Source organism: Chrysemys picta, chromosome 8 (assembly GCF_011386835.1).
Source record: "Chrysemys picta bellii isolate R12L10 chromosome 8, ASM1138683v2, whole genome shotgun sequence".
Taxonomy (NCBI): domain Eukaryota; kingdom Metazoa; phylum Chordata; order Testudines; family Emydidae; genus Chrysemys; species Chrysemys picta.
In genome coordinates, this window is record NC_088798.1 from 104,421,027 (window position 1) to 104,443,091 (window position 22,065).

The 22,065-nt window shown below is 54.8% G+C and overlaps 1 protein-coding gene across 2 annotated transcripts in view; it reads left to right on the forward strand.

The window, feature by feature from the left end:
* Positions 1–10,185, forward strand: part of NDST1 (N-deacetylase and N-sulfotransferase 1) — a 78,655-nt gene extending 68,470 nt beyond the window's left edge. For both annotated transcript variants that reach the window (XM_065556025.1, XM_042850960.2), the window contains exons 12-15: positions 66–236; positions 2,183–2,292; positions 4,784–4,886; positions 5,242–10,185. In XM_065556025.1, coding sequence (XP_065412097.1) covers positions 66–236; positions 2,183–2,292; positions 4,784–4,886; positions 5,242–5,361 — 504 coding nt within the window. In that variant the 3' untranslated portion in view covers positions 5,362–10,185. The remainder of the gene's footprint in view (positions 1–65; positions 237–2,182; positions 2,293–4,783; positions 4,887–5,241) is intronic.
* Positions 10,186–22,065: the final 11,880 nt, after the last annotated feature.

Sequence of the window (22,065 nt, forward strand, 5' to 3'; positions counted from 1 at the left end):
TGGCCACGCCATTGGGGTTTTGTTGTGCTGCCTGAGAAACTAAACCGGTTTGCTGCTGTTAACAGCACCAGCGAGCTCACGATGACCCAGTCGCTCTGAAATTCACTTTCCACGAGGTGATCACAGCTGGGCCTGAGGCTTCTCAGAAGCTCCGGACGCTACAGAGCCGCTGCCTGGTACCGGGCTGGTACGCCACCCACATTGAGCGCTGGCTGAACAGCTATCATGCCAACCAGGTAGGAAGGACAAAAACCGGGCGGTGTTCTTATTGCAAACAGCAGTGCGGAGAGCACTCCTTCTGTGGTGGGAGAAAACAGCCATACGCCGCTTGGGCATAGAGTCCATTGTCAAAGCGCTACCGTGGGATTCATGGACCATGACTAACGTCCTCTCTCTACCCAGCCCTGGTTAGGGGAAGCTGTGGTCCGGAACTCAGCGTAACAGGATGTCTTTGGGACCTGTGACTGTTTATGGCCCAGAGCACAAAACCATCCTCTTCGCCCAACTCCCAGTTTCCATGGTTGTTTCTCAGATCGTGGGGGTGGAGTTGGCAGGGAATTTATTAGTCTCGTCTCTTCTCTCATATCCATTGCGTTGGAGCAGGGGTGTGTGTTTGTGCAATGGGGGTGTGAGCGCATAAGTGTGCAGAGAGGTGTCAACCCATCAGAGACCCATCTGGCTCCAGGAGCTCGGCCTTCAGTCCCACTTTTGAGCTCTGACAGTCGGAAAGGGATTAAAAGACTGGAATTATGTCACAGAAAATGGATTTCTGAAACTTGTCCAGAGCAGGAAGGAACCAGAGTTAGTGTGGTCATGGGAGGGTGATGACTATGTACCACTGGTGGACTATTATGCCAGGCTGCCAAGTGTGTACCGTGTGCTATGCCAAACAAACTGCAGGGCTCCCTTTTAAAGAGCTTCTAACCAAAGGGCATAGAGAGTACACCACAATACAGAAGAAGTGCACAGCAGAATGTATGGTGTTGAAAGTTTTATGGGACTGTTTCATGTCCTTGAATGCCCTTCAGACACTTTCTGGCTGTGACTGCAGCATCAAAGTGCATGACAAAAATAACACAAGCTCTGTACTTCATAGCGCTCTCTGTAGCGGATTTATCCCTTGTGATTGGGCAGCTCTCGATGTAGTTACAGCACACTGGTCACCCTACCATCTCTGCACCGCGTACAAGAGTTAGTGGTTCTGGAAAGGACGTGTTGGCACACCACTGTACACTTGATGTGCCCATGCAAACGGAGGATTTGTGCGTGCACACGGCTAGTTGGGCACCTAAATGACCAGGTGTGCGCACATTTTATGCTCTTAACTTGGACACCTGCAGTTGTAAATGTGCAGGTCTGTGCGCACAAGTGTGAGAATTTGGGCCAGATTCTGGTTCGCCGTCGGTGGGGTTGTGGCCCTGATGTCTCTGTTCTTCAGAGAAAAGTGTCTGGCCTGAAAGTCACTGCGGTTGAAAGAGCTCATGCAGGTTTGTGCCTTGCCTTGTGCGCTAAAGAAAGAAAGCCATGAATTCCTCCTGCAGCAGGGAGCTCTGTAGGTGAGCACTCTTCATTGACTGTGCGTTGTCCAGTGCTGCTGACGGGGGTATTCTGGGAGTGGGACAGAGAGGGGTCATCTGAGCGATAGTTCGCTCCTAGCTCACTGAAGGCTCTGAATGGAGATTCAGCATCGCGCTTGGTGAACTGGTGTGACGTGTTTCACCTGCCGCATATTCAGCCACCGGCAGCTTCCGAGTGGCTTCCATGGCCAGGCCAGCGCTGAGGAAAGTGGAATCAGTTGCAGGGGAGAGAGGAAGGATTGTGTCTAGTGGTTAGGGTGGTAGTCTGGGGCTGGAGGAGCCTGGGTTGAATTCTCTGCTCTGCCACAGATGCCCCGTGTGACCTTGAGCAAATCACTTTGCCTCTCTGGGCTTCAGCTCCCCATCTGTAACGTGGGGGGAAGGAGGGGGCAGAAATAGTTCTGTCCCACCTGTCAGGGGCATTGAGGGTAAAGATGGTGGGGTGCTCGGACACTGGGGGGCTATAGAAGTACCTACGGCAGATTGTAGCAGCCCAAGGCACCTGTCTGTTCTTGGGGGTAGGGACGGATCCAATTTGAAGCCAGCATGGAGCTGGTACCAGACTAGACCCGCACCCTCCCCCAGCTCTCTTTTTATTCTTGCAGATCCTTGTTCTGGATGGCAAGCTGCTCCGAACAGAACCAGCCAAAGTGATGGATACAGTCCAGAAGTTCCTTGGCGTGACGAACTTCATAGATTACCATAAAACCCTGGCGTGAGTTCTCCTCGTACCCTCCTCTTCCTCCTTCAGCCGGCGTGGCCCTCCGGGCTGCGGCCTGTCATTCCAAGCATTGGGCTTTCTCGCCCTTTCCCCGTGGCAGGTTTCCCATCAAGGGGATGTTTTGGGAATGAGAGTGGAGCCGGATAAGCGCCACAGTAGAGGGGAAATCCTGGCCCCACTGACATCAACAACAACAGCTTCCATTGACTTCAGTGGGGCAAAATTTTGCCCCAGGACTCAAAGCCATATTTGCTTGGGACCAGAACCAGCCCCTGAGCCGTCTTTCATGGAGGCTTGGATGGCTTTTCTGAACACAGTTCCTGAGCCACTAGTACTTGTGAGCGCCCTCCCTGCAGGCCAGAATCTTGCAGCAGAGGAAGGGAAGTCGGCTCCTTCCTTGCCAAGATGCTGGACGTCCGTTTGCGCTTCTTGTTTGTGACCTCAACAGAGGGTCTGTCATTCTCCGTTGGGCCAGTGCAGTATTTAGCACTGGAAATACAGCAATGCAATAGAAACCGCTGTTGGCAGAAGAACCATCTGTGACCATCCAGACCCATGCACAAGTTCTAGACACAGAAACTGAGCAGTTCGCTGCCTGCACTAGGGCCGGAAATGGGGTAGGGAGGCGGTTTGGTGGATCACACTGAAGTTGCATCTGGCAACTTTCCTTGTACCAAAGGGAATGCTTGGTAGGGTTGGGTTATTATTGTCTTTTCCCTCCTCTGCTGCTTAGAATCGACAGAATATTCCTCCCCAGTTTATGACAGCTTTTTTTTTTAAATATAATTTTCTTAGGAGAGCTCTTCATTAAGAGTTTAAGAAATTAAAACACGCCATTACAAACATAAGGGTACGTCTTCACTACCCGCCGGATCGGCGGGTAGCGATCGATCTATCGGGGATCGATTTTATCGTGTCTCGTCTAGACACAATAAATCGATCCCCGAACGCACTCCCCGTCAACTCTGGAACTCCACCAGGGTGAGAGGCGGAAGCGGAGTCGACGGGGGAGCCGCGGCCGTCGATCCTGCGCCGGGCGGTAAGTCGATCTAAGCTACGTCGCTATTCTCGTAGCTGAAGTTGCGTATCTTAGATCGATTTCCCCCCCCCCCCCCCCCCCCCAGTGTAGACCAGGCCTTTGTTATCATGGGCAATGATCCTGTAAAAATCTATACTTAACCCCAGGCCTGGCTTGCTGTCTACACAAACTGCTGTGTCCTGTAAAGCGCTGTGAAACATTACAAACCAAAGTGCAGTGACAGTCTGCAAGAAGGATGAGGCTTCCCCTTGATTGCCAGAAGCTGAGAATGGGCGACAGGGGATGGATCACTTGATGACCTGTTCTGTTCATTCCCTCTGGGGCACCTGGAATTGGCCACTGTCAGAAGACAGGATACTGGGCTAGATGGACCATTGGTCTAACCCAGTATGGCCGTTCTTATGCCAGCATCTCACAGAATCCTAGAAATGTAGGGTTGGAAGGGATCTCGAGAGGTCATTTAGGCCAATCCCACACACATCTCTGACAGGTGTTTGTTCAACCTGTTCTTAGAAACCTCCAGTGATGGAGATTCCATACCCTCCCTTGGTAACCTATTCTAGTACTTAACTATCCTTATAGTTAGAAAGTTTTTTTGTTTTTTTTTAAATATCTAACCCAAATCTCCCTTGCTGCAAACTAAGCCAATTACTTCTCCGTGTCCACTGAAGATAGGACAAGAACAATCATTCAACGTCCTCTGTATAAACCTTTTACATATTTGGAGACATATTCATGTGCCCCCACAGCCTTCTCTTCTAAATGCTAAACATGCCTGATTCTTTCAACCTTTCCTCCTAGGTCAGGTTTTCTAAACCTCTTATCATTTTTGTTGCACTCCTTTGGACGCTCTCCAGTTTGTCCATATCTTTCTTAAAGTGTGGTGCCCAGAATGGGACGCTATATTCCAGCGGAGGCCTCATCCGTGCTGAATAGAGCAGGACAATTCCCTTCCATGTCTTACATATGAAACTCCTATTAATACAGCCCTGAGCGGCATCTGCCTTTTTTGCCGCAGTATCACACAGTTGACTCGTATTCAATTTGTGACCCACTGTAGCCCCCAGATCCTTTTCAGCACCACTGCTGCTTAGCCGGTTATTCCCCATTTTGTAGCTGTGCATTTGATTTTTTTTTTTTCCCTAACTGTAGTACTTTACACTTGTCTTTATTGAATTTTATCTTGTTGATTTGAGACCAATTCTCCAATTTGTCATGGTCATTTTGAATTCTGATCCTGGGCTCCAAAGTGCTTGCAACCCCTCCCAGCTTGGTGTCATCTGCAGATTCTATAAGCACGCTCTGCACTCCATTATCCAAGTCATCAATGAATGCATTGATAGTACCAGACCCATGTCCTGGAGAGCTGTCCGTCTGAGGATCTTGGAACAAAGCCGTTTCATGGGCATGTTTCGATAAATGTTGCTGACTTCTCTCCTCTTGTAGGTTTGATCCAAAGAAAGGATTCTGGTGCCAACTGCTGGAGGGAGGGAAAACCAAGTGCTTGGGGAAAAGCAAAGGGAGGAAATACCCAGAGATGGATTCAGATGTAAGTATTGGAAACCTCGCATGATTGCCACTAAATGAGCCTTGCTTTTGCTATTTTTTGCTGCTACTGAGGACCACAGTTTCCCAGCAAGAGTAGAACATCTGTGTGTCTCAGCAGAACACTGGATGGGGGGGAGGGCGTGTACATCAGAGTGCACTAGAAAACCGCATTTACATGCATGAGTCTGGTTTGATACTGAGCACGCAAGGGCGGGGTTGGTGGGTGGATAGTGAAAAGCTGGTCTGGTTCACATCCCAGAGCGCTGGAGCACTCTAATGCATTGACTGCAGCAAGTTCCTGGCACACGCTAATGATTACCATTAATGATGATCTCTGTCCTCTCTTACTGTTGCAGTCACGAGCCTTCCTGAGGGATTATTACCGGGACCACAATATAGAGCTGTCCAAGCTGCTGTACAAAATGGGTCAGACGCTGCCAACCTGGTTGCGGGAGGAACTCCAGAACGCTAGGTAGCTGCTGCTGTCATCGCCTTACTGAGCAATAGTGACGCGAGCCCACGAAGAAGATCCCAAATCTAACACCAAGCCAAACAGATAGGAGCGGGAGGGAAAGGCCACCAGGGAAAAGCCACCAGGGAAAAGCATTTCTGAGCAATATTCAGCCAAGGTCTTGGAGTGAGAACCCATGTGGCCATCAGTATGGCATACGGGAGCGAACTGTCTCTTCTGAGGGCCCTTAAAGTTGTGTGACTGCCTGACTCTGCAAACCCAGTGCAAATTCCCCAAGAGCTGTTGTCTTCTGAGGTCCCTGTCAATGAGGTCACTTCCTGGGTTGTGATGTCATTTCCTGATGAGGGGGGATTCCCCAAAGATTCCCTGCTTCTCCATACCTGGATGGGGTTAACTTCTCCATGTCTAAGATAGTATTACAGCAACTCTGAGACTCTCCTCATCAGATAATGGAGCTGAGCACCCTTCCAAGATGTGGACAACTCTTTGCAAAGCTGGCTTGGAGAACAGGAGCACGATGTGCTGTTTGAGGTCAGAGGCACAAAGGGGCCGGCCAGAAACACCGACCCAAGTCTGCAATCAAGTTTCAAACAAAGTGAAGTGAGACAGCATAAAGGAATGGGGTGTCCTGGGTTCCCACAAGACCTAGCGCTAAGCGCTGGAAGAGGTCTGTGGATTTTTTTAAAGAAGACTTTAAGACTTGGCAATGTTTAGTTTGTCACCAATGAATTCTCCCCCTCCCCCCAGCCTTTTATTTTATTGTATTTTATTTTATTGAAGGGTGGGAGCTTGACAGATGACTATCTGTCTCATCTGGTAAGAGAACTGAACTGAGAACTGGTTCCAGAGTGGTTACAAAGGAAAAATGTGCCCCCTGCCCCCCTTCCCGCGTGGCAACGTTTTATATACGTGGTGTTTTCTGTGGTAAAAGACTGAGGTTGTCCAGTAGCCTGCTCACTGGAACGTGGTTTGATATACGAGCCACCAGCTCAGAAGGGGGCAGACGTCAGGCAGGGCTGACATTGGACTAACAGCGGCCGAAAGGATTCCGAGCACGTTGGACCTCTTGGATACTAAAAGCTAAAGTATTTTAATAATTTTGTTCTGTTTTTCTGGTGCCACAAGTTTGTACCTGAGATACTACGGTTTTATTTTGTCTCGTTCACTGTTACACGTGAAGGTGGGCAGCCGGTGCGGTTGGCTGGTCTATCTACTGACCAGTGATGAACAATTTTTTTCTAATGACGGGATAAGTACCTTGCTGCTCCATCTCTGACTCTCTCTCAGTTCTATTCACTGCCGGTGTTTCAGTATTGAGGTTTCCTGCGAGTTTCTGCCCCCAACTGTCCCGGCGTGGGTGGGGCCGGTAGCAATGCTAACCAAGAACGGTTGCCATTGGTTCCTGGGCGAAGGCCCTGGATCCCTAAGCAGGCTGGTGTATCACTCACTTAGGAGTGGAGGTGGCCCAGGGTCAGGGAAGACCCATCTGGAAGAACCCCAAAAGAGTTGATCTGACAGTGCTGTTGGCTGAATGAGCTGCTTGCATGGTGGGCCAGGAGAGCCTGGGTGTAGTAGTTTGGGGAGGAGGAGTGAGATGGGGCGAGTTCTGTTATCTCGCTGCTCCAGAGAGGTTGGGAAAAGAGGACTGGGAAGCCTAGGCCGGGGAAGGTGCATCCAACAAGGAATGAAGAGAGGAGACAGTAGAAGATGATGTGAATGCCAGTGTCTCATGGAGCAGGTACCAAGGGCTCGCACAGGTTTCTTGGACCCAGTACTCTTGAGAGCTAAGAATTGCCTAAGATTAATTCATCGGGTATCTCCCCAACTGGACGTCACTGTGTTAGCAACTGAGTACATTCACATTGAAGAGGGCCTAGCAAGGAGATTGGGTGGGAGGGGAAAAGCAAGGAGGGTTCCCCTATAGGCCCTCAGGCTTTCCCCATGCCAGTCCCTGAGTTCCATGTTGTCTTCCTCTCATGGTGCCATGCTGGAATGGTGGGGAGTGAGAGATCCACACAGATCTAGGCCCTGGGCCATGCTAATGGTCTTGTGTTGTCCTCTGCCACCAGCTAGGCTCTGATTCTGAGAGTCTGCCCCGTCCTGGGACAGCCCCTATCTCTGGGGGTGTATTCCTAATGCTGTTTAACACATCAGTGCCAGGCGTCCCCTCTGGCACTTGCAGTAATGTGAAAGCTTCCTCTTCTCCTCAGACACTAAGCTCCCCTGAGAGAAGTCAGGGGCCTCCCTTTGCAGCCCCTGTTCAATGACGGTATTCTACATATGCGGTGTTGTTGCAGCCGTGTCAGTCCCAGGATATTAGAGAGACAAGGTGGGGGAGGCGATATCTTTTCTTGGACCAGCTTCTGCTGATGAGAGAGACAAGCTTTCGAGCTTACAAACGCCGCCCTTGTCTCGGTATTATACGTGGCCTTTTCCTTTGCACCGAGCCGCCTTCCCATCGCCGTTAAGCAGCGTTGAGTACGTCCGCACTGGAGCGGAAGGTGTCGTTTCCGGCTCAGGCAGACCTTGAGCTATACCCACAAGTGGCAGGGTGGGCTGAGTCCGATCCCACCCAGGCCCCAGGCTGGCGAGCTCCTCCCACAGCTTCTCTTTGTAGTGTGCTAGGAGCGCTCACGTGGGTATGTCTGCTTGGGCTGAAAATGACACCCTTCAGCTCCAGTGCAGACGTACCCTTGGAACAACCGGAGTAGGAGCCGTGGGCAGTCCAGGATCGGCCGTTCCCCTCTAGTTTTGGGGGGGAAGGTGTCGGTGAAATGCAGTGTGATTCTTATGCAGCCTGTTGCAGTTTCTAGCCGCTGGAGCTGTGCTGCGGAGAGGCAGCATATTCTGCTCCATTGCTTGTTGCAGTTACAACAGAAGAGCCCAGGACATCTTCCCCTGCCCGCATGTGTCTTCTCTTCTGGCTTCTCCTTGCTGCAGTGGTGGGTGTTGAGTTGAGGCGAGCAGGCTGCTCTCTCTCATTGAGCGCGGTAAGAAGGAGGGAGTGAAGCCAGGCCCATACGCCAGCAGCCACTGAGGCCGGTTTCTCGCCCCATCCTGTGCGTGTGGATTAGGTACATACCATGCTGCGGCTTGGGGAGCGTTGATCCCAAAGAACGGTCTGCAGGAGGTTTCGGGATACCGTGACGACACCCAACAGTGTCACTGCCATCTTGGATTTCCGCCTTCTCCGCTCAAACAGGCGTTTTAAGGTTAGAGCAGAGCTTCCGCGGTGGTCGTGGGGTGAGACGGGGACTCGCTGCTAGGGGGCATGAGTCCAAAACGGCAGGCAGGGCTGGTGCTTGGGGGGGCTTTGCGGGCTCCACCAGGTAGCGTATTTGAAATCACTAGTGCCATGGGTCGGTCTAAGCCCCTGCGTGTGCTCACATACACACACATGCTAATCTTTCTGTTATGAGTGCTGGAATCCCAGCCACGTGAGAGCTCCCTGCTCTAAGGGTCTCTCCTCCTCCTCGATGTGCGTGTGCAGTGCCCACCAATGCATAGTATCGCCCCCTTGGGCCATGGGGTTTAACAAACGAGACCCTTTCCCGTTGCTTTCTCCCGAGATAACCGCTAGCTCCAGCAACTGGCCCTGTAGTGCTGATCCGCCGGCTCGTTGCTGCTCTGCTACATGTGGACAAACATCAGGTTATGCAGAGACAGAGACTGCCTGGCACCCCCCTTTCCCCCCCACCTGCACCCTACAACTGCCCAGTCCTACCTAGTGTCTCTCCTTTAGTCACCGTTCTGCAAGCCCCCAACCCAGGCTTGTATTACGAACAGCCTGCAGCTTCTGCCCCCGCTCGGATTCATTCCGTGACGCTGCAGTCTCGGGCTGGGAGCGACCATGGCAGCAAACCGTGACCTTCCCGGGTGGAAGGGCGCGGGGTAGGAGTGGGCCGGCTGGAAGGGGGGAAGCAGCACTGACAGCCCGATGAGCCCAGGCTCCTCTTAGCACCTAGGCAGCCCCTATCGCTGCTGTTGGCTCTGCAGGAGCCAGGGGGGCACTGGACTCCCCGACCCCTTGGTGACTGGCAGCAGCAGGAAGGAAAAGGCAGCAAAAATATCAGTGCAAAAATATCTCGGCCTTTCAAGAGGGAGGGAGGCTCACTCCCAGGGTGTCTTGTAAAGCCAGGATCCCACAGTAGGGCCTCAGTTCCCCGCCTGCATGCCCAGGATCATGGTCCCTCGAGGGATGTTGTGAGGCTAGAATGGATGAACGTAAAGTGCTTTCTCCAGCCACTGATGCAAGTCTGTCCCGATTGCGTCTGGGTGTCTTAGGCTCAGCTTAGCTCGCGGGGACGTGTGTCTGAGCGCTCCTGCCCACCAGCAGCCAACGGGGCGGAGACAGGTACCCTAGGAACGAACCACCTCGCCGTGTGCGTATGGACAGAAGCAGCCATCGGAATGGTCCCCAAGTGCTCCCCGTGGCTTTGCCTGCACTTTACGAGAGGAGAATGGTACCTGCTCTGTCGATCACTAGCGCCGTCACTGGGCGGCGCTGGAGAGCGAGTGGGGAGAGAGATTCCCCATAGCTGGGCTTTTTTAAACCCTTCTTTTACCTTTTGTTATTGACAAAAGAGGGAGCCCCCCGGGGGTTCCCGTTTTTTATTTTTGCATGAAATTCTGTATAATTTCCCGGGGGTGGGGGGTGGGAGAAGTGGGTATTTCCTGGGGGAGGAGGGGATATTTCAGAGTTGTCTTTGCCCCTCCTTTCAATCTTGGTGAACCCAGCCGTTTTGGGTGGTATTCAAAGATTCTTTATCACTAATAATGTACGGTCCTGTTGAACTAACTGCTAATAAAATGGGGCTCTCTGTTCGTAGTCACTTGCCTTGCCTCCACGTCTGAACAATATCTCGGCAAGAAAACAGAATATCAGGGTTAAAGAGATCGGCCTGCTCCCTAAGGGGGTTTACACACACACATGCCCTCCCGCCTTGTCAACGCACGTCACCGGGATAGCTCAACCCGCCCAGCCTGGCCACAGCTCTGTGGTATAACAGTATGGGAAGGAAAGTCGGCTAGCCTGGGCTCAGGTCCCAGTATAGTAGTATAACTGTGTCCACATGACGGATGGGACAAGTATATCTATTGGTAAAAATCACCCCCTAACTCACATAGTTACACAGCTACCTAAACTGCGCAGACCAGGCCTGAGGTACAGCCATTCTCAGCTCACATAGACGCACCTGCGCTAGCTTGAGACGGGGTAGCAAGGGCAGCGGCTCAGCAAGCTACCCCAGTACGTACCCAAGGGGTCCAGGCAGGTACGTTCCTGATCAAGCTGCCCCCGCTCCGCTGTTCTTGGTAGTGCGTTCGCTCGATGAGAGCTGGGAATCACACCTCCCTGTTCGAATGCAGACGTTCCCTTTTGGGAGTACAAGTGCTATTGGCTTTTAATGAGACTTGTTCTTGGACTTCCTTTCAGTGGGACTCGTGCTGCCTGGCACACTGGGCTTCTCCATGCACACACGTTGTACCCGACACACACTCGTTCACGCTCCTGTTGGTGCATCGGTGCCCTCCACTTGCACTCAGCTCGGGAATGTCCCTGTTCGTTCCATGCTGCTGTGGTACCAGCAGGGTAAGCAAAAAAGAAGAGCACATTAGCTTTTGGGGGGGTTGGTTAATGATTTTCAATTTCCAGAAGTACATAACACTGAAACTCACTGAGGAGATTCAGCACTAGATTGAGTCCTGGTGGTTAAAGCCCAGTTTGCAGGCAAATGTCACAGCTGAGAAGAAAAGAGGTTAGATATACGTGCGATTTACTCTTGGTTTTCAGGTGTTTTTTCTCTCTTTCCCCCTTGAAATAACCTGTTCTGTTACACAAAACTGAAGGCCACTGAAGCCCAGATCCGGTATTTCACAAGCCCTAATTTGAAGCCCCCCGTTTGGTTTCTTGATGCAGCGTTCCTGTCACAAGCCATGGTTTCAAGTAGTCAGACTCCTGGATCCCAGTTCTGGTATAAGTACAGGCCCCAATGCCTGATTATAGTCCTTTTGCATCCTATTGGTAAGGGCCTAATTGAATAAGTTTTAAATCACAAGGTTTCAGTGTTTTCGAAGCTGCGTTCAATGTTCTAAGCTCCCTGTCTGTGAATTGCCGATGCCCCTGGTTTTTGCACGCAGACCGTTGCACAACATGAAGCTGATGCGGCCACTTCTTGGACTAGCAATCACCCGTTTGTCTGAAAACGGTGCTGCTGGTCCATGCCAACAACCCTGGAGATGACTGTCACTGAAAGACTGGACATGTTTTTCTCTCGCCGTGCCTTTGACAGCACGGTGTATCAAACTTACGCAGATTAACTGCTCCCCAGCTAGTCTCTTCCCCTCTTCTCTGTGGCTGGCTCTCGTGGAGAAGAGAAACGGAGCAGAATGAGATCGTAAAACCCCAATAATTGGCAGGGAGACTCAGTCACAGAACCAGAAACGACCTCAACTTTAACTCCATTTAATTTTAACTAGGTTTCCAGTTAGCGGTGCCCCTTTTGAAATAAGCCCCAAGTAATAAACGAGGGGAGACCTGACCTTGCCTTCCAAACCTGACTGTTCCAGCCCCCGAGTTCCTAGCCGGGGAAGCCTGGATTTCAACCGGTTGCAACGAGACGGGGGTGTACAGTAAATCTGCGTCCACAGGGATCCCAGTGGGCTGTTGCTAGGTTACTGCACATCCTGCTAGCTCAGTGTCATGGCGACAGCAGGGATAGACCTGGGATTCTGCTCCACAAGCGCGCGTCCCTGCCGCTCCACCCACAAGGGAATCGGGGGTAGTGAAATAGGGCTTCTGGCTACCCAGCACCAGAGGGACATGCACAAGCCCCGGTATATTGCATCATCATGATAAACAATGGTGTCAATGGGGGCAGAGGGGAGCTAGCTCCAATGAACCACCTGCTCCGCTAGACAATGCCTGTCCTATTTCTACTGTGTTAGCGCCCACAGGCCCCGTGGACAATGCGAGGTGGTGTACCAACACCTAGTACTACCACCAAGAGCCTGTAGTATAACAGGATTTAAGAGATCCCTTTACAGTGATTGCATTACACTTGGGATTGTATTATTGGCACACTCTGACTTTGAGTTAAAGACACAGCAACTGATTCTTACCTGTCCTTTGGGGTGATTTCAGCCCAAGTTTCTCTGGACTAGTAAAACCAGATAAAGTCTCTTAATTCTTTTACTGGGTATGTTCCATCCGGATGACTTCCTCTTGTGTATTTGCCCTTCTTCTTTTTTTATTGGTGCTGCTGAGATACCGTGGTTACCGGCATATCATTTTCACTAGTTTTCTGTTGCTCGAGTTGATTGCTGATTAACTCGAAGTTCTTCACACATTTGCATAGGCCAGTGAGGACCCTCTCCTGTGTACGTCTGCCCCAGGCTACAAACTTCTGCTCTTCCCCCTGGGGCTCAGATCAAATGTGGGGCGTGTTCATGCTAGTCTTTACAAACATGAGAGGTAAAGTCCAGAGAAGATAAGCTCGTTATTCAGGTGGAAGACAACCTGCTAGAAATCCAGGGTCTTTCTGGGTAGCCATGGCAGGCCAGCAAGGGAGAGCTATACAACAGCTGTGAACTAAGGTCTTCATTGAGACAAGAACCGCAATCATAGCGCCTAGCTGCAGGGCCTGCTGGCTGGGCACTCGGTTGTTGTCTTGCCATGTGCCACGGGGTCCAGGGCTTGGCGTGTGGTGACCCTAGGGGGTGAGATGTTCCTTCCCTGTATGGCAGGGATGCAAGGGGTGGTATTCCCAAGGTCCTGTGAAATGTGAAGGGGGAGTGATCCCACACCAGTCTCTTTCCCTTGCATGTAGTGATGGCGCTTGTTCACAAGGTGGCAGCATCCACCCAGCGCAAGGCTCCATCCCCGGGTAGTGCTTGAGGACAAGTGCCTGCTGTGCACAGCTAGGAGTGGGTTGTTTGTCTCTTCCCACAACTAGTTGGAGGGACGGGGACGATTCTGACTCTTCCTTTCTTGAACTGTTAGGGAGAACTTGCGGCTTCTCTTTCTCCACCCGTTGTTCGAGGCTGGCAGTGCAGATCTGGCACTGCCCAACGCTACTCAGCCAATGCACCTCGAGCCCCCACTAGCCACTGCTGCATTTCCCCAGGCCTGGTTCCGCATCCCCAGAACTAATGCGCCATCCCCTAGCTCTAGCCAGGGAACCCAGCATCTGACTTGTACCATCCCAGCTGTGCTAGTCCTGAGTGCAGAGCTCCGGCCGGACAGGAGAACAGGCCCTGCTTCTTTGGCTTGTGCTATGAATGAGATGATCATAATGGTCCCTGCTGGCCTTAAAACTACGACTCTACAGACCAAGGATCCAAACCACGGGCGGTTTTGTGACTGGAGCTAAACTGAAACGTGCTGCAATTGCATTTGTGATCGGACTGGCCCCAGAGATATGGAGGCCTGGGCATTTAGCCCACTGCACCCCTGATTCCCTCATCGACCCAGTGGTAACATGGGGGCAGAAGGGCTTACAACAAGCAGACTGCACCCTCTTGGAGGATCTCTTCGCTACTGGCGGGTGAGCCTGAGGCCGGGTCAGTCCTGCCAGCCCCGGGCACTCAGAAATCACGAGTCAGGCGTCAAAGTCATGAGGTTGCCTTAAATATCTTGAGATGAAGAAATAGGAATAAAATCTGGGCTGCTTTTCTTTGGGCAGCCCTGGTGCAAAGCATGCTGACTCCAGCACGGGGCATGCGCGTGGGGCACCCCGGTGAGCAAGGAGGGTGTTAAAACACTGGGAAGGGCTAGCCCCCAGCTGCTCAGAAAAGGCTGCTGCCTCTCCCTCCGTGGCATGTTCAGGCGGAGGGCTCAGAGCTTATGGAGCTGCCAGCATGAGCCACCCGCCTCCCGTCAGGGTGGGAAATGCTGTCCCTGAGTGATGTCCCGGAAACTGCGGGAAGCATGGTTCCAAAGCCAACGGATTTCCCTCGACGTTGACGCACCGGGGCCCATTTTAGGCTCGGGTCTCCACGACGGACTTCAAAGCCCTCGCCCGTGTGAGGAAGGAAGCGCTTAACTTGGCGGGCTCCCGCCCCTTGGAGTGACCTGCGCAGAGATCTCAGCCCCGAGCTGCTGCTGCCTTAATGCCTGTGCTAGGCAAGAACAGGGCAAGGATGGTCTGCAAAGCCAAGCCATTACAGGGCCTCTCTCCTGTTACAGGGCGCTCATGGGCGGCATGGGCTGACTGGAGTGGGGGCAGCTAGCTCCGGTGCAAGAAGGAATAACAAGTTTCTACTGCCTTGCTCGACCAATGCCTCCCCCCTTTGCTATCTCAGTCCCATGCAGGGCTAATGTCGCCGCCAGTGGTGCTGCCCCTAAAAAAGAGGAAGACGCTTGTCGCTCAGCTGCTAAGGGCAAGGCAGGGAGATGCCCAAGGCTAGGAATCTCAGGATAGTCTGCTGGACATGCTCTTTCTGGCCTGGCTCCGTCTCATCTGCTCCCAATGAGCACCGAGGACAGCGTGTGGGTTCTTAAATCTCTGCGCTGAAGGATCTGGCAGCGATGCTGTGGGGACATCGGCAGCTATCCTGGGTCATAAGATAACTGGGGAGTTGGATGTGGTTAGTCGTGCTGGCCTCTTTCCAAGTCCAGGGAGATTCTGGCCCTGTAGTGAGCCGAGATGGCTAGTGAGCCATGATGCATGGCGTAGTGTTGTGCCTCAAGCTATTGGGAGCCTTTCATGCGCTCCGACTTGGGGCATGATAGTGATAGGTTGGAGCCAGGGAATTTGAATCTAGTGTCACTCTGAAGCCAAACTTCCCTAAAGTTTGGGGTGTTCAGCTGTGGGGAAGTGGTGGCGTGGCCTGTCACATTAACCCTATTCAGTCTCAGAGTCCAGAGTTGGGCCTGATACAGAACTGAGGTCGGGGAGGAATTTCGAGATGAGATGTTTTGGATCAGGCCCGTCTCTCTTCTTAAAGAACGCTGAACGCACCCAGTGTGGCTGCCTGTAAGTCACCCCCTCTTGTCCCAGCCTTTGGGTGAGGCCTTGAATGATTTCTTCGCGCTCTGTCTTCACCAGACTCCCCGGTGTAGAGCATGGAGGGGATGCTACCGAGGGTGTAATGCTGATGGGGCCATGGACAGAGTGCCTGCCACAGGCGGACAGGACTTAACTCCAGGACACTTCTCCGAGAGCCGCCATCTTCCTGGTGGAGGTCAGAGCACCAAAGGGACAGGGCTGCATTTTGGGAAGAACGTGACAGGGCAGGGCGTTGAGCCTCAAGTTTGGTAATCTTGAAGCAGGGGTGTGCACAGGATCTGACTGAGTGCTCTCCCCGCCCGCCGGCCGGGCATGGACTCAAACAGCCACCAAAGCACTGTTTGGATGAAGGGGGGGTGGTGCTTGTCAGCCTTTGGGTTCTGCTGTTCCTTTGTGGAATGCTTTGCAAAGAGATCCAATAACACAGAGACAGAACCATTCCCCAGAACCTCTGGGGTTGTGTTTTCGGCTCCTGTGTTGGGTTTCCAGTTTGTTGTGCAACGCAGCTGGTGCCTGTAATTGACTCCGAGCGCCATGGAAGCAAACGGGCTGGGTACTTAATCTTCCCTCTGCTTCTAGCCGGCTCCACCTTCACACCCGTGCAGGGCTGTGTGCAAGGATGCAGGTGTCTGCGCAGCCATGAAAGCCCACAGACGTGCCCAGGCTCATGTCCAGCCCTGCATGGTTGTTTGCCCGCTAATGTACCTGAAGGGCCTCGCTCCAGCATGCATTACTGCAGGCGGGCCCCAGCACATGTCAATACAGATACCCTCATGTGAATGCACAAGCTCACCTGCAGTTAGCAGGAGCGTGCCCCAGTGCATGTACACAGGTACAAGGACATGCTTGAAACACAAGCCGTACACATAGAGGAGCATATACATACAGACACAAGCATGTACACCTGCAAACCTATCCCTGTGCACCCAACCACAGTGACAAAAACAACAAGGAGGCCGGTGGCACCTTAAAGACTAACAAATTTATTTGGGAATCAGCTTTCGTGGGTAAAAAACCTCACTTCTTCAGCTGCATGGAGTGAAAGTTACAGCTGCAGGCATTATATAATGACACATGAGAAGGGAGTTACCTCGCAAGTGGAGAACCAGGGTTGACGGGGCCAATTCGATCAGGGTGGATGTAGTCCACTCCCAATACAACATGCTTGTTTAACCTCCCATGCAAGCATGGATGGACCCATCGCCCATGCCATGCATGCAAGTTCAAATCCCCCATCTGGTCCTGCTGGCATACATGTGCCTATGCTGTACGACTTCTTTTTCTCCTGCGACAGCTCCAGGAAGACCCACTCTGGGGCAGGGGAGGGAAATCTGCAGTAAGAAGGAATGTTTCCTGACCTCCGGATTAAGTTTCCCTGGAGGAGATGCGTTGGGTTGGTGGGCTGCAGCCTGCAACCCTTTGGCTGGGGGTGGGGGGCACAGTGGGTCTCTTCTTTCTGAGGCTAGAGATCCGGCTGCCTCAGCTCCTGTGTATCAGCCAGGGCTGCGACTGGCCTTTGCCTCCCTGGGGCTGCCTCGCAGCCTAGTAAACACGTTTCAAATGAACACTGCCAGATGCGGCCCTTGCTATGCAATCAATCAGCCCCTAAGTGCTTTTTGCAGCGTTCCGTTCCAAGGCACCCGGTCCTGCCAGCCCCAGCCCGGGGTGGCGATGGATTCGCTGCGGCAGCATCCCTGCCTGGGCCAAGGCGTGCCGGAGATGGAAGGGAACGCAGCTCCCGTTGCCAAGGAGTCTGCTGCAAGTACAGTAGTACCCCCCTCCTCCATGGCTGAATAGCACCCTGGGGAGATTTGCCAAGGGTGACTTTTAGCCGAGACAAGATGTCGCTGGCTTTGCCCATGCCAAAGCTCCTTGTTGGCCCTCTGGAATGGGAGGGCCTGGCCTGGAGCTGTCGCTGCAGTACTGCATGCGCTGGGCGGGTCCAGCCCGGTAGTAACACTGCAGTTACACTGGGGTGGGGTGGGATGGATTTGGCCCTCTAGTGTCCCTCAGCCCCCAGCAGGCAGACATAACCGCCTTCAGGAACACAGCAAATTCCTGATCCCCGTGTGGGTGTGCGAGCCTGGTGCTCCCAGCAGCACGCCCCCCTCCCCCCGTCCTGCTCTTCTCCCCTCTCCGAGTGCCACCCTCGCCAGTGGGCACAGAGTAGTGCCCCTCGCTTTCCGCTGCCCAAGGAGAGTGAGCAGAGCGATGGGGGGGAATCCAGAAACCCCTCCAATTAGAGAGGGAGCCGTCGTTTCTGGGCCTGGAACGAGGGTCTGATGAGAACTGGGCGCTGCCAAGTGATTTTTCCTAAGTGTAGACCTTGCTCTCTCCTCCCCGCGTTGTTGAGAAATCCCTGGGCAGCCTGGAAGAATTAACAGCTGTTTTCTTACCAACCTCCCACCCGCTGCTGGACGGACGGGCCCCTGGACGGACACCCGCTCATGGTGGTGTAGCGGTCGCCTGTATGCCCCATTTGCGGTGTCGGCAGGCTCAGGGGTGAGAGCTGAGCGGTCCTAAAACCCCAGCGGTTGCGGAGGCATCTCAGGAGCTACCCGGCTATTGCTAAGAAATCCAAAGAGGGATCCCAGGTATAAGTGCGTCACAGGCCGAGCTGCCCCTGGAACACGCATCCCTTGGCATGGTTGGCCAGGAGCAAAGGCTGCTGGGTATTTGGCGTGAGGGAGTTTGGGGGATGGGTATCCGTGCTAGCGTTTGTCCCTGGGGCACCCTCATCCACAGCTGCTGAGTTTTCTAGTGGGTGGCAGAAGGCGACGGAGGTTTCCCCGTGCCCTGGCCGGCCGGCCATCGGCACGTGAACTCAACCCACCCGGAGGAATGTTCAGATGCTGTGTTCAATGTGGGGTCTCCTCTAGCTAAAAAACCAGAAACCGCCCGTAGGAGCCAGCCGGGCCTGCCCCCTCCTGCCTCCCCATCTCAGCCTTATGGAAAATGCGTGAGGAAATGAAGACTAAGCCTAATGAATACCAGACAGGGCATCAGCCAGGTTTGTTTTAACCTGTCGCAGTGAAAAATGAAGTGCTGTTCAGTGGGGGCTGCTGGAATGAGGAGGTGCTGGGGGCGGGGGAAGAGAGGGGAGAGGGCACTGGGTAGCAGCAGGCCATGCATCCTGCTGCACGCAGGGAGAAAAACTCGGTACATCTACAGCAAGCTGGGCTCCTGGCCCTGGTCGTGCTGAGTGATGGAGCTGCTTTGCTGCTCTGCGGCTCGAGGAGGAAGGGGTTGGCAAGAAGCCAGGCTCCATGGCCTAGCTGAATCCCAGGCTGCATGCTGAGGCCATGCCACTTTGCCAGGCCATCAACTACCTTCCCGCCCCAAGGAATATCCCACTACTGCCACCATTGCTTGCTGAGCTCCTCGCCTTGCTGGTAAACAGTCTGGGGCTTGTTTGGGGTGGTGATTGTTTTTTTGCTTGGCTGGACATATTTTAAATTATAACCCACCAGGCAAAAAGATAGAGCAGTGACCGGGCATGCTGATATGCAGCCCAACAGGCCAGGCCAGTCTCTGCCTCCCCCCAAGCCCTGGCCCCGAGCGGCAGAGTTTGGATTCAGAACTGAGCCTTCCCCACACCCAAAAAGTGCTCCGCTCTGGGGCTGGGTTTGGCCCTGCCCCTGCTCAGCTCTGGGATGTAGACTGACCGCTGTCCTCTGGAGGCAGTGTTAACCCAGAGCCCCCACCCACACTCCAAAACCCTCGGCCCCAGCCCGGAGCCCGCACCCCCTCCCACACCTCAAGCCCCTGCCATCCCAGTGCAAGTGCGTGAGGGTGGAGGAGAGCGAGCAACAGACGGAGGGGGGAATGGAGTGAGTGGGGACGGAGCCTTGGGGCAGGGGGTGGGGCAAAGGTGTTCGGGTTGTGTGGTTCGACAGCCCTAGAGTGGCAAAAGCCCTGGTCCCACTCACCAGCGCCTCCCCCAGCCTGGCCGGGCTGCTGTGAAGCCCTCGAGGTCACGTCGGAGCCACCGCTTCTGGGCAGGCCTGGCCGGTGCTGCCTGGGGGTGGTGGAAGTGCGAGGAAGGAGATGGGGTTGGGGGGGGCGCGGTGGGGAGAAAGCGAGCTGGACTGAGGGCAGCCGGGGTCTGGGTGCCCCGTACGGAGGGAGCTGAAGGCTGCCTGCGGGGAGAATGGCCGCCCTGTGTGGCTGAGCGCGGTAGAGCCTGTGGCGTCTCCGTGGCCCGCTGTGCTCATTGGCTCTGGCCTCTCGGTGCTGGAACAGCACATGGGTGTTGCTCCTGGCGTCGATCGGCCTCTCCGGCCCTCGCAAAGCAGGTATGAAGGGCAGCTTTGAGTCCGCAGGGCCCAGGCCGTCCCCAGCGCCTGGCTCACGGCCAGCAGCGTTTTCTAGCTTCTGCCTCTGTGGAAAATCTGCAAACTAAGCAACACCAAGACGGGCTGGGTAAGGGCCAGGGGCTCAAACAACTGCGGCCGCCAGGGCTCTCTGACAGGAAGGGAGAGCCCCAGCCAACATTCCAGCGCTTGGGCCTTTAACTCCCCTGCGCCCGAGCCCTGCTGCGGGGAATCGCTGCCCCTTGACCACCCCTGCCCGTGACAGTCTACCCCAGCACCGGCAGCCCTAGATGCTGCCTCAGCCTAGGTCCAGTTAGCGGCACCCTAACGCGGCCCGGCCAATTGGAGTTACAACCAGCTGCTCTGGGTTCAAATGTCCATGGAGTTAGTTCTGGCTGAAGCTGCCGGGGAGGGTCCTATCCTAACCAAGCAGGTGCTCAGATGCTATGGGGAGAAACCCGGTGTAAGGGCCTAAGTAGGCAGCAATGGGGCACAGGCTGGTGGACTCCTGCGTGCTGGCACGCTCTGTGGGACTGACAATATGACCAGGCTGCCCTAAACCAGGCTGTGCAGCACTCAACAGACGTGCCTTTCATCAGCGCCTTCGCTCGGCCGCAATCTGGCTGCCCCAGCAGGGGAGCTGCCCCGTGACCGCACAGCCCCACGGTGTCCCCTGCCCAGCGTAGCCGGGAGGCGGGTTGTGCAGGCAGAGGGGTACAGCACAGAAGAGAAGGGGAGCTGCGTCCTGCTCAGGGCTGGGGTCTCTGGTGCTCCGCACGCTGCATGTTAACCAGGTGCTCCTGGAAAGCGGAGTCTTGGCATGGGGCTCGGAGGGGCCCATGGAGACCCGCCCAGAGCTTGGAGCCATGGCCCAGCCCAGAACTTGGCTCCAATAGAGCGCCTGGCACCCTCCAGGTGTCAGCCCAGCCCTGTGGCAGAGGGGGTGGCCCAGGTGTTAAGCGACTCTGTTGCCAGGAAGTTCTGCCCCCGGCGAGCGCTCCCTGCCTGGGCCACGTGCTGCAGTGCGTGGGAGAGGCCGGCTCCTTGGCATCTGGCCACTGCTCCTGTCAGGGTGCTGGCCTTGGCCAAGCCCCCTGGCAAGGGGGCAGGATTCAGCATTCATCCCTCCCAGCCCCAGCTCTACCAGGGCTTCAGCCCAGATGTGCAGGGAGGGAAGGAGCAGCGATGCGGCCCCTTGCTTTTGTCCCAGCTCCGCCGGCTCCAGGGCCCGGCGTGTTGTCAGCCCTTCTCTCCCCCAGAAGGGGGGCCTGGGCCGGGGTAGGTGTGAGGCTCTCCCTGGGCCCGCGTGGGCTCAGCTGTGACCCGGCCGTGGCGCCGAGGGAAAGGAACGGGCAGGCCGGCCGCGAGGCAAGGAGGTTACACAAACATTCCTGGCTCCTAGAAAGGAAGTGGAGATTAACCAGCCCCACTTGGGGCCTGACTGGAGGTGCGGGATGGCCAATGGTCTGCCTCTCGCCGGGCCGTTCCCAAACCTGCCAGGGCCCGGCGCTCCCAGAAGGGCCCCTGTCCTGCACAGGTGGAAGGCAAGGGGGGTGAGAGCACGAGGCAGGTGCCTGAGCCCTGCAGAGCCTGGCTGGAGGGAACACAGCAAGGCTGGGGGGAGAGGAACTTGTCAGGGCAGGAAAGAGCTGGGCTGAGGGGCCCTCTGTCTGTGGGAAGGCAGGTACCAGCCCTGCTGCTGCCCAGAGGAGTGAGGGGAGCAGGGGCCCCAGAACATCAGGGGTTCTGGAGTGTAGATAGCCTTGGATTCCTGCCCCACCCCTCCTAGGGTGCCCCCATGAGCAGCTCTTCTCCAAAGCTCTTAGGCTTTCTCCTCCCCTCGGAGTGACCCCCAGGTCCCGATGCCGGGGGCTGGGCCGGATAACCCCACTGCAAAACCAAAGGCAGGGAAGAACACGCTGGGACTGGAGGGAGAGCCGAAGCCAGCGTGACTGATGGAGGGAGAGCCAGCCCTGCTGGGTGGAGTGAGCCAGTGTGAGGACTGGCGGAGGGGAGAGAGGCGAATTCCCCGGAGCAGGAGTTCCCTGTCACCCTGACTCGGGTTGGCTAACTTGGCTTTGAGAGGAGCTCCCATCCTAGGGTGAGGCCCCTGCGTTTGCGTGCGTAGCCTCATGCAGACGGGAACCTAGCTCGGTAGGGCATTAGCTTCCCGCGCCGCCTCGCCTCCTGCGGCCCCGCTCCCCAGGCCCGATGCCTCCCTCGGAAGGAGGGGAGCACGATGGAGAGGAAAGACCAGGATGGGGACTCCTGACTCAGAGACATCCCGGCTTTGTTTGCTGCTGTGCTCTTCCCCCTCAGTCCCGCTCCTTCCCAGCCCGCTTTTCTTGCTGGCCTGTTCTGTCCTTGCGGTCTGGGGCATGCAGGGTC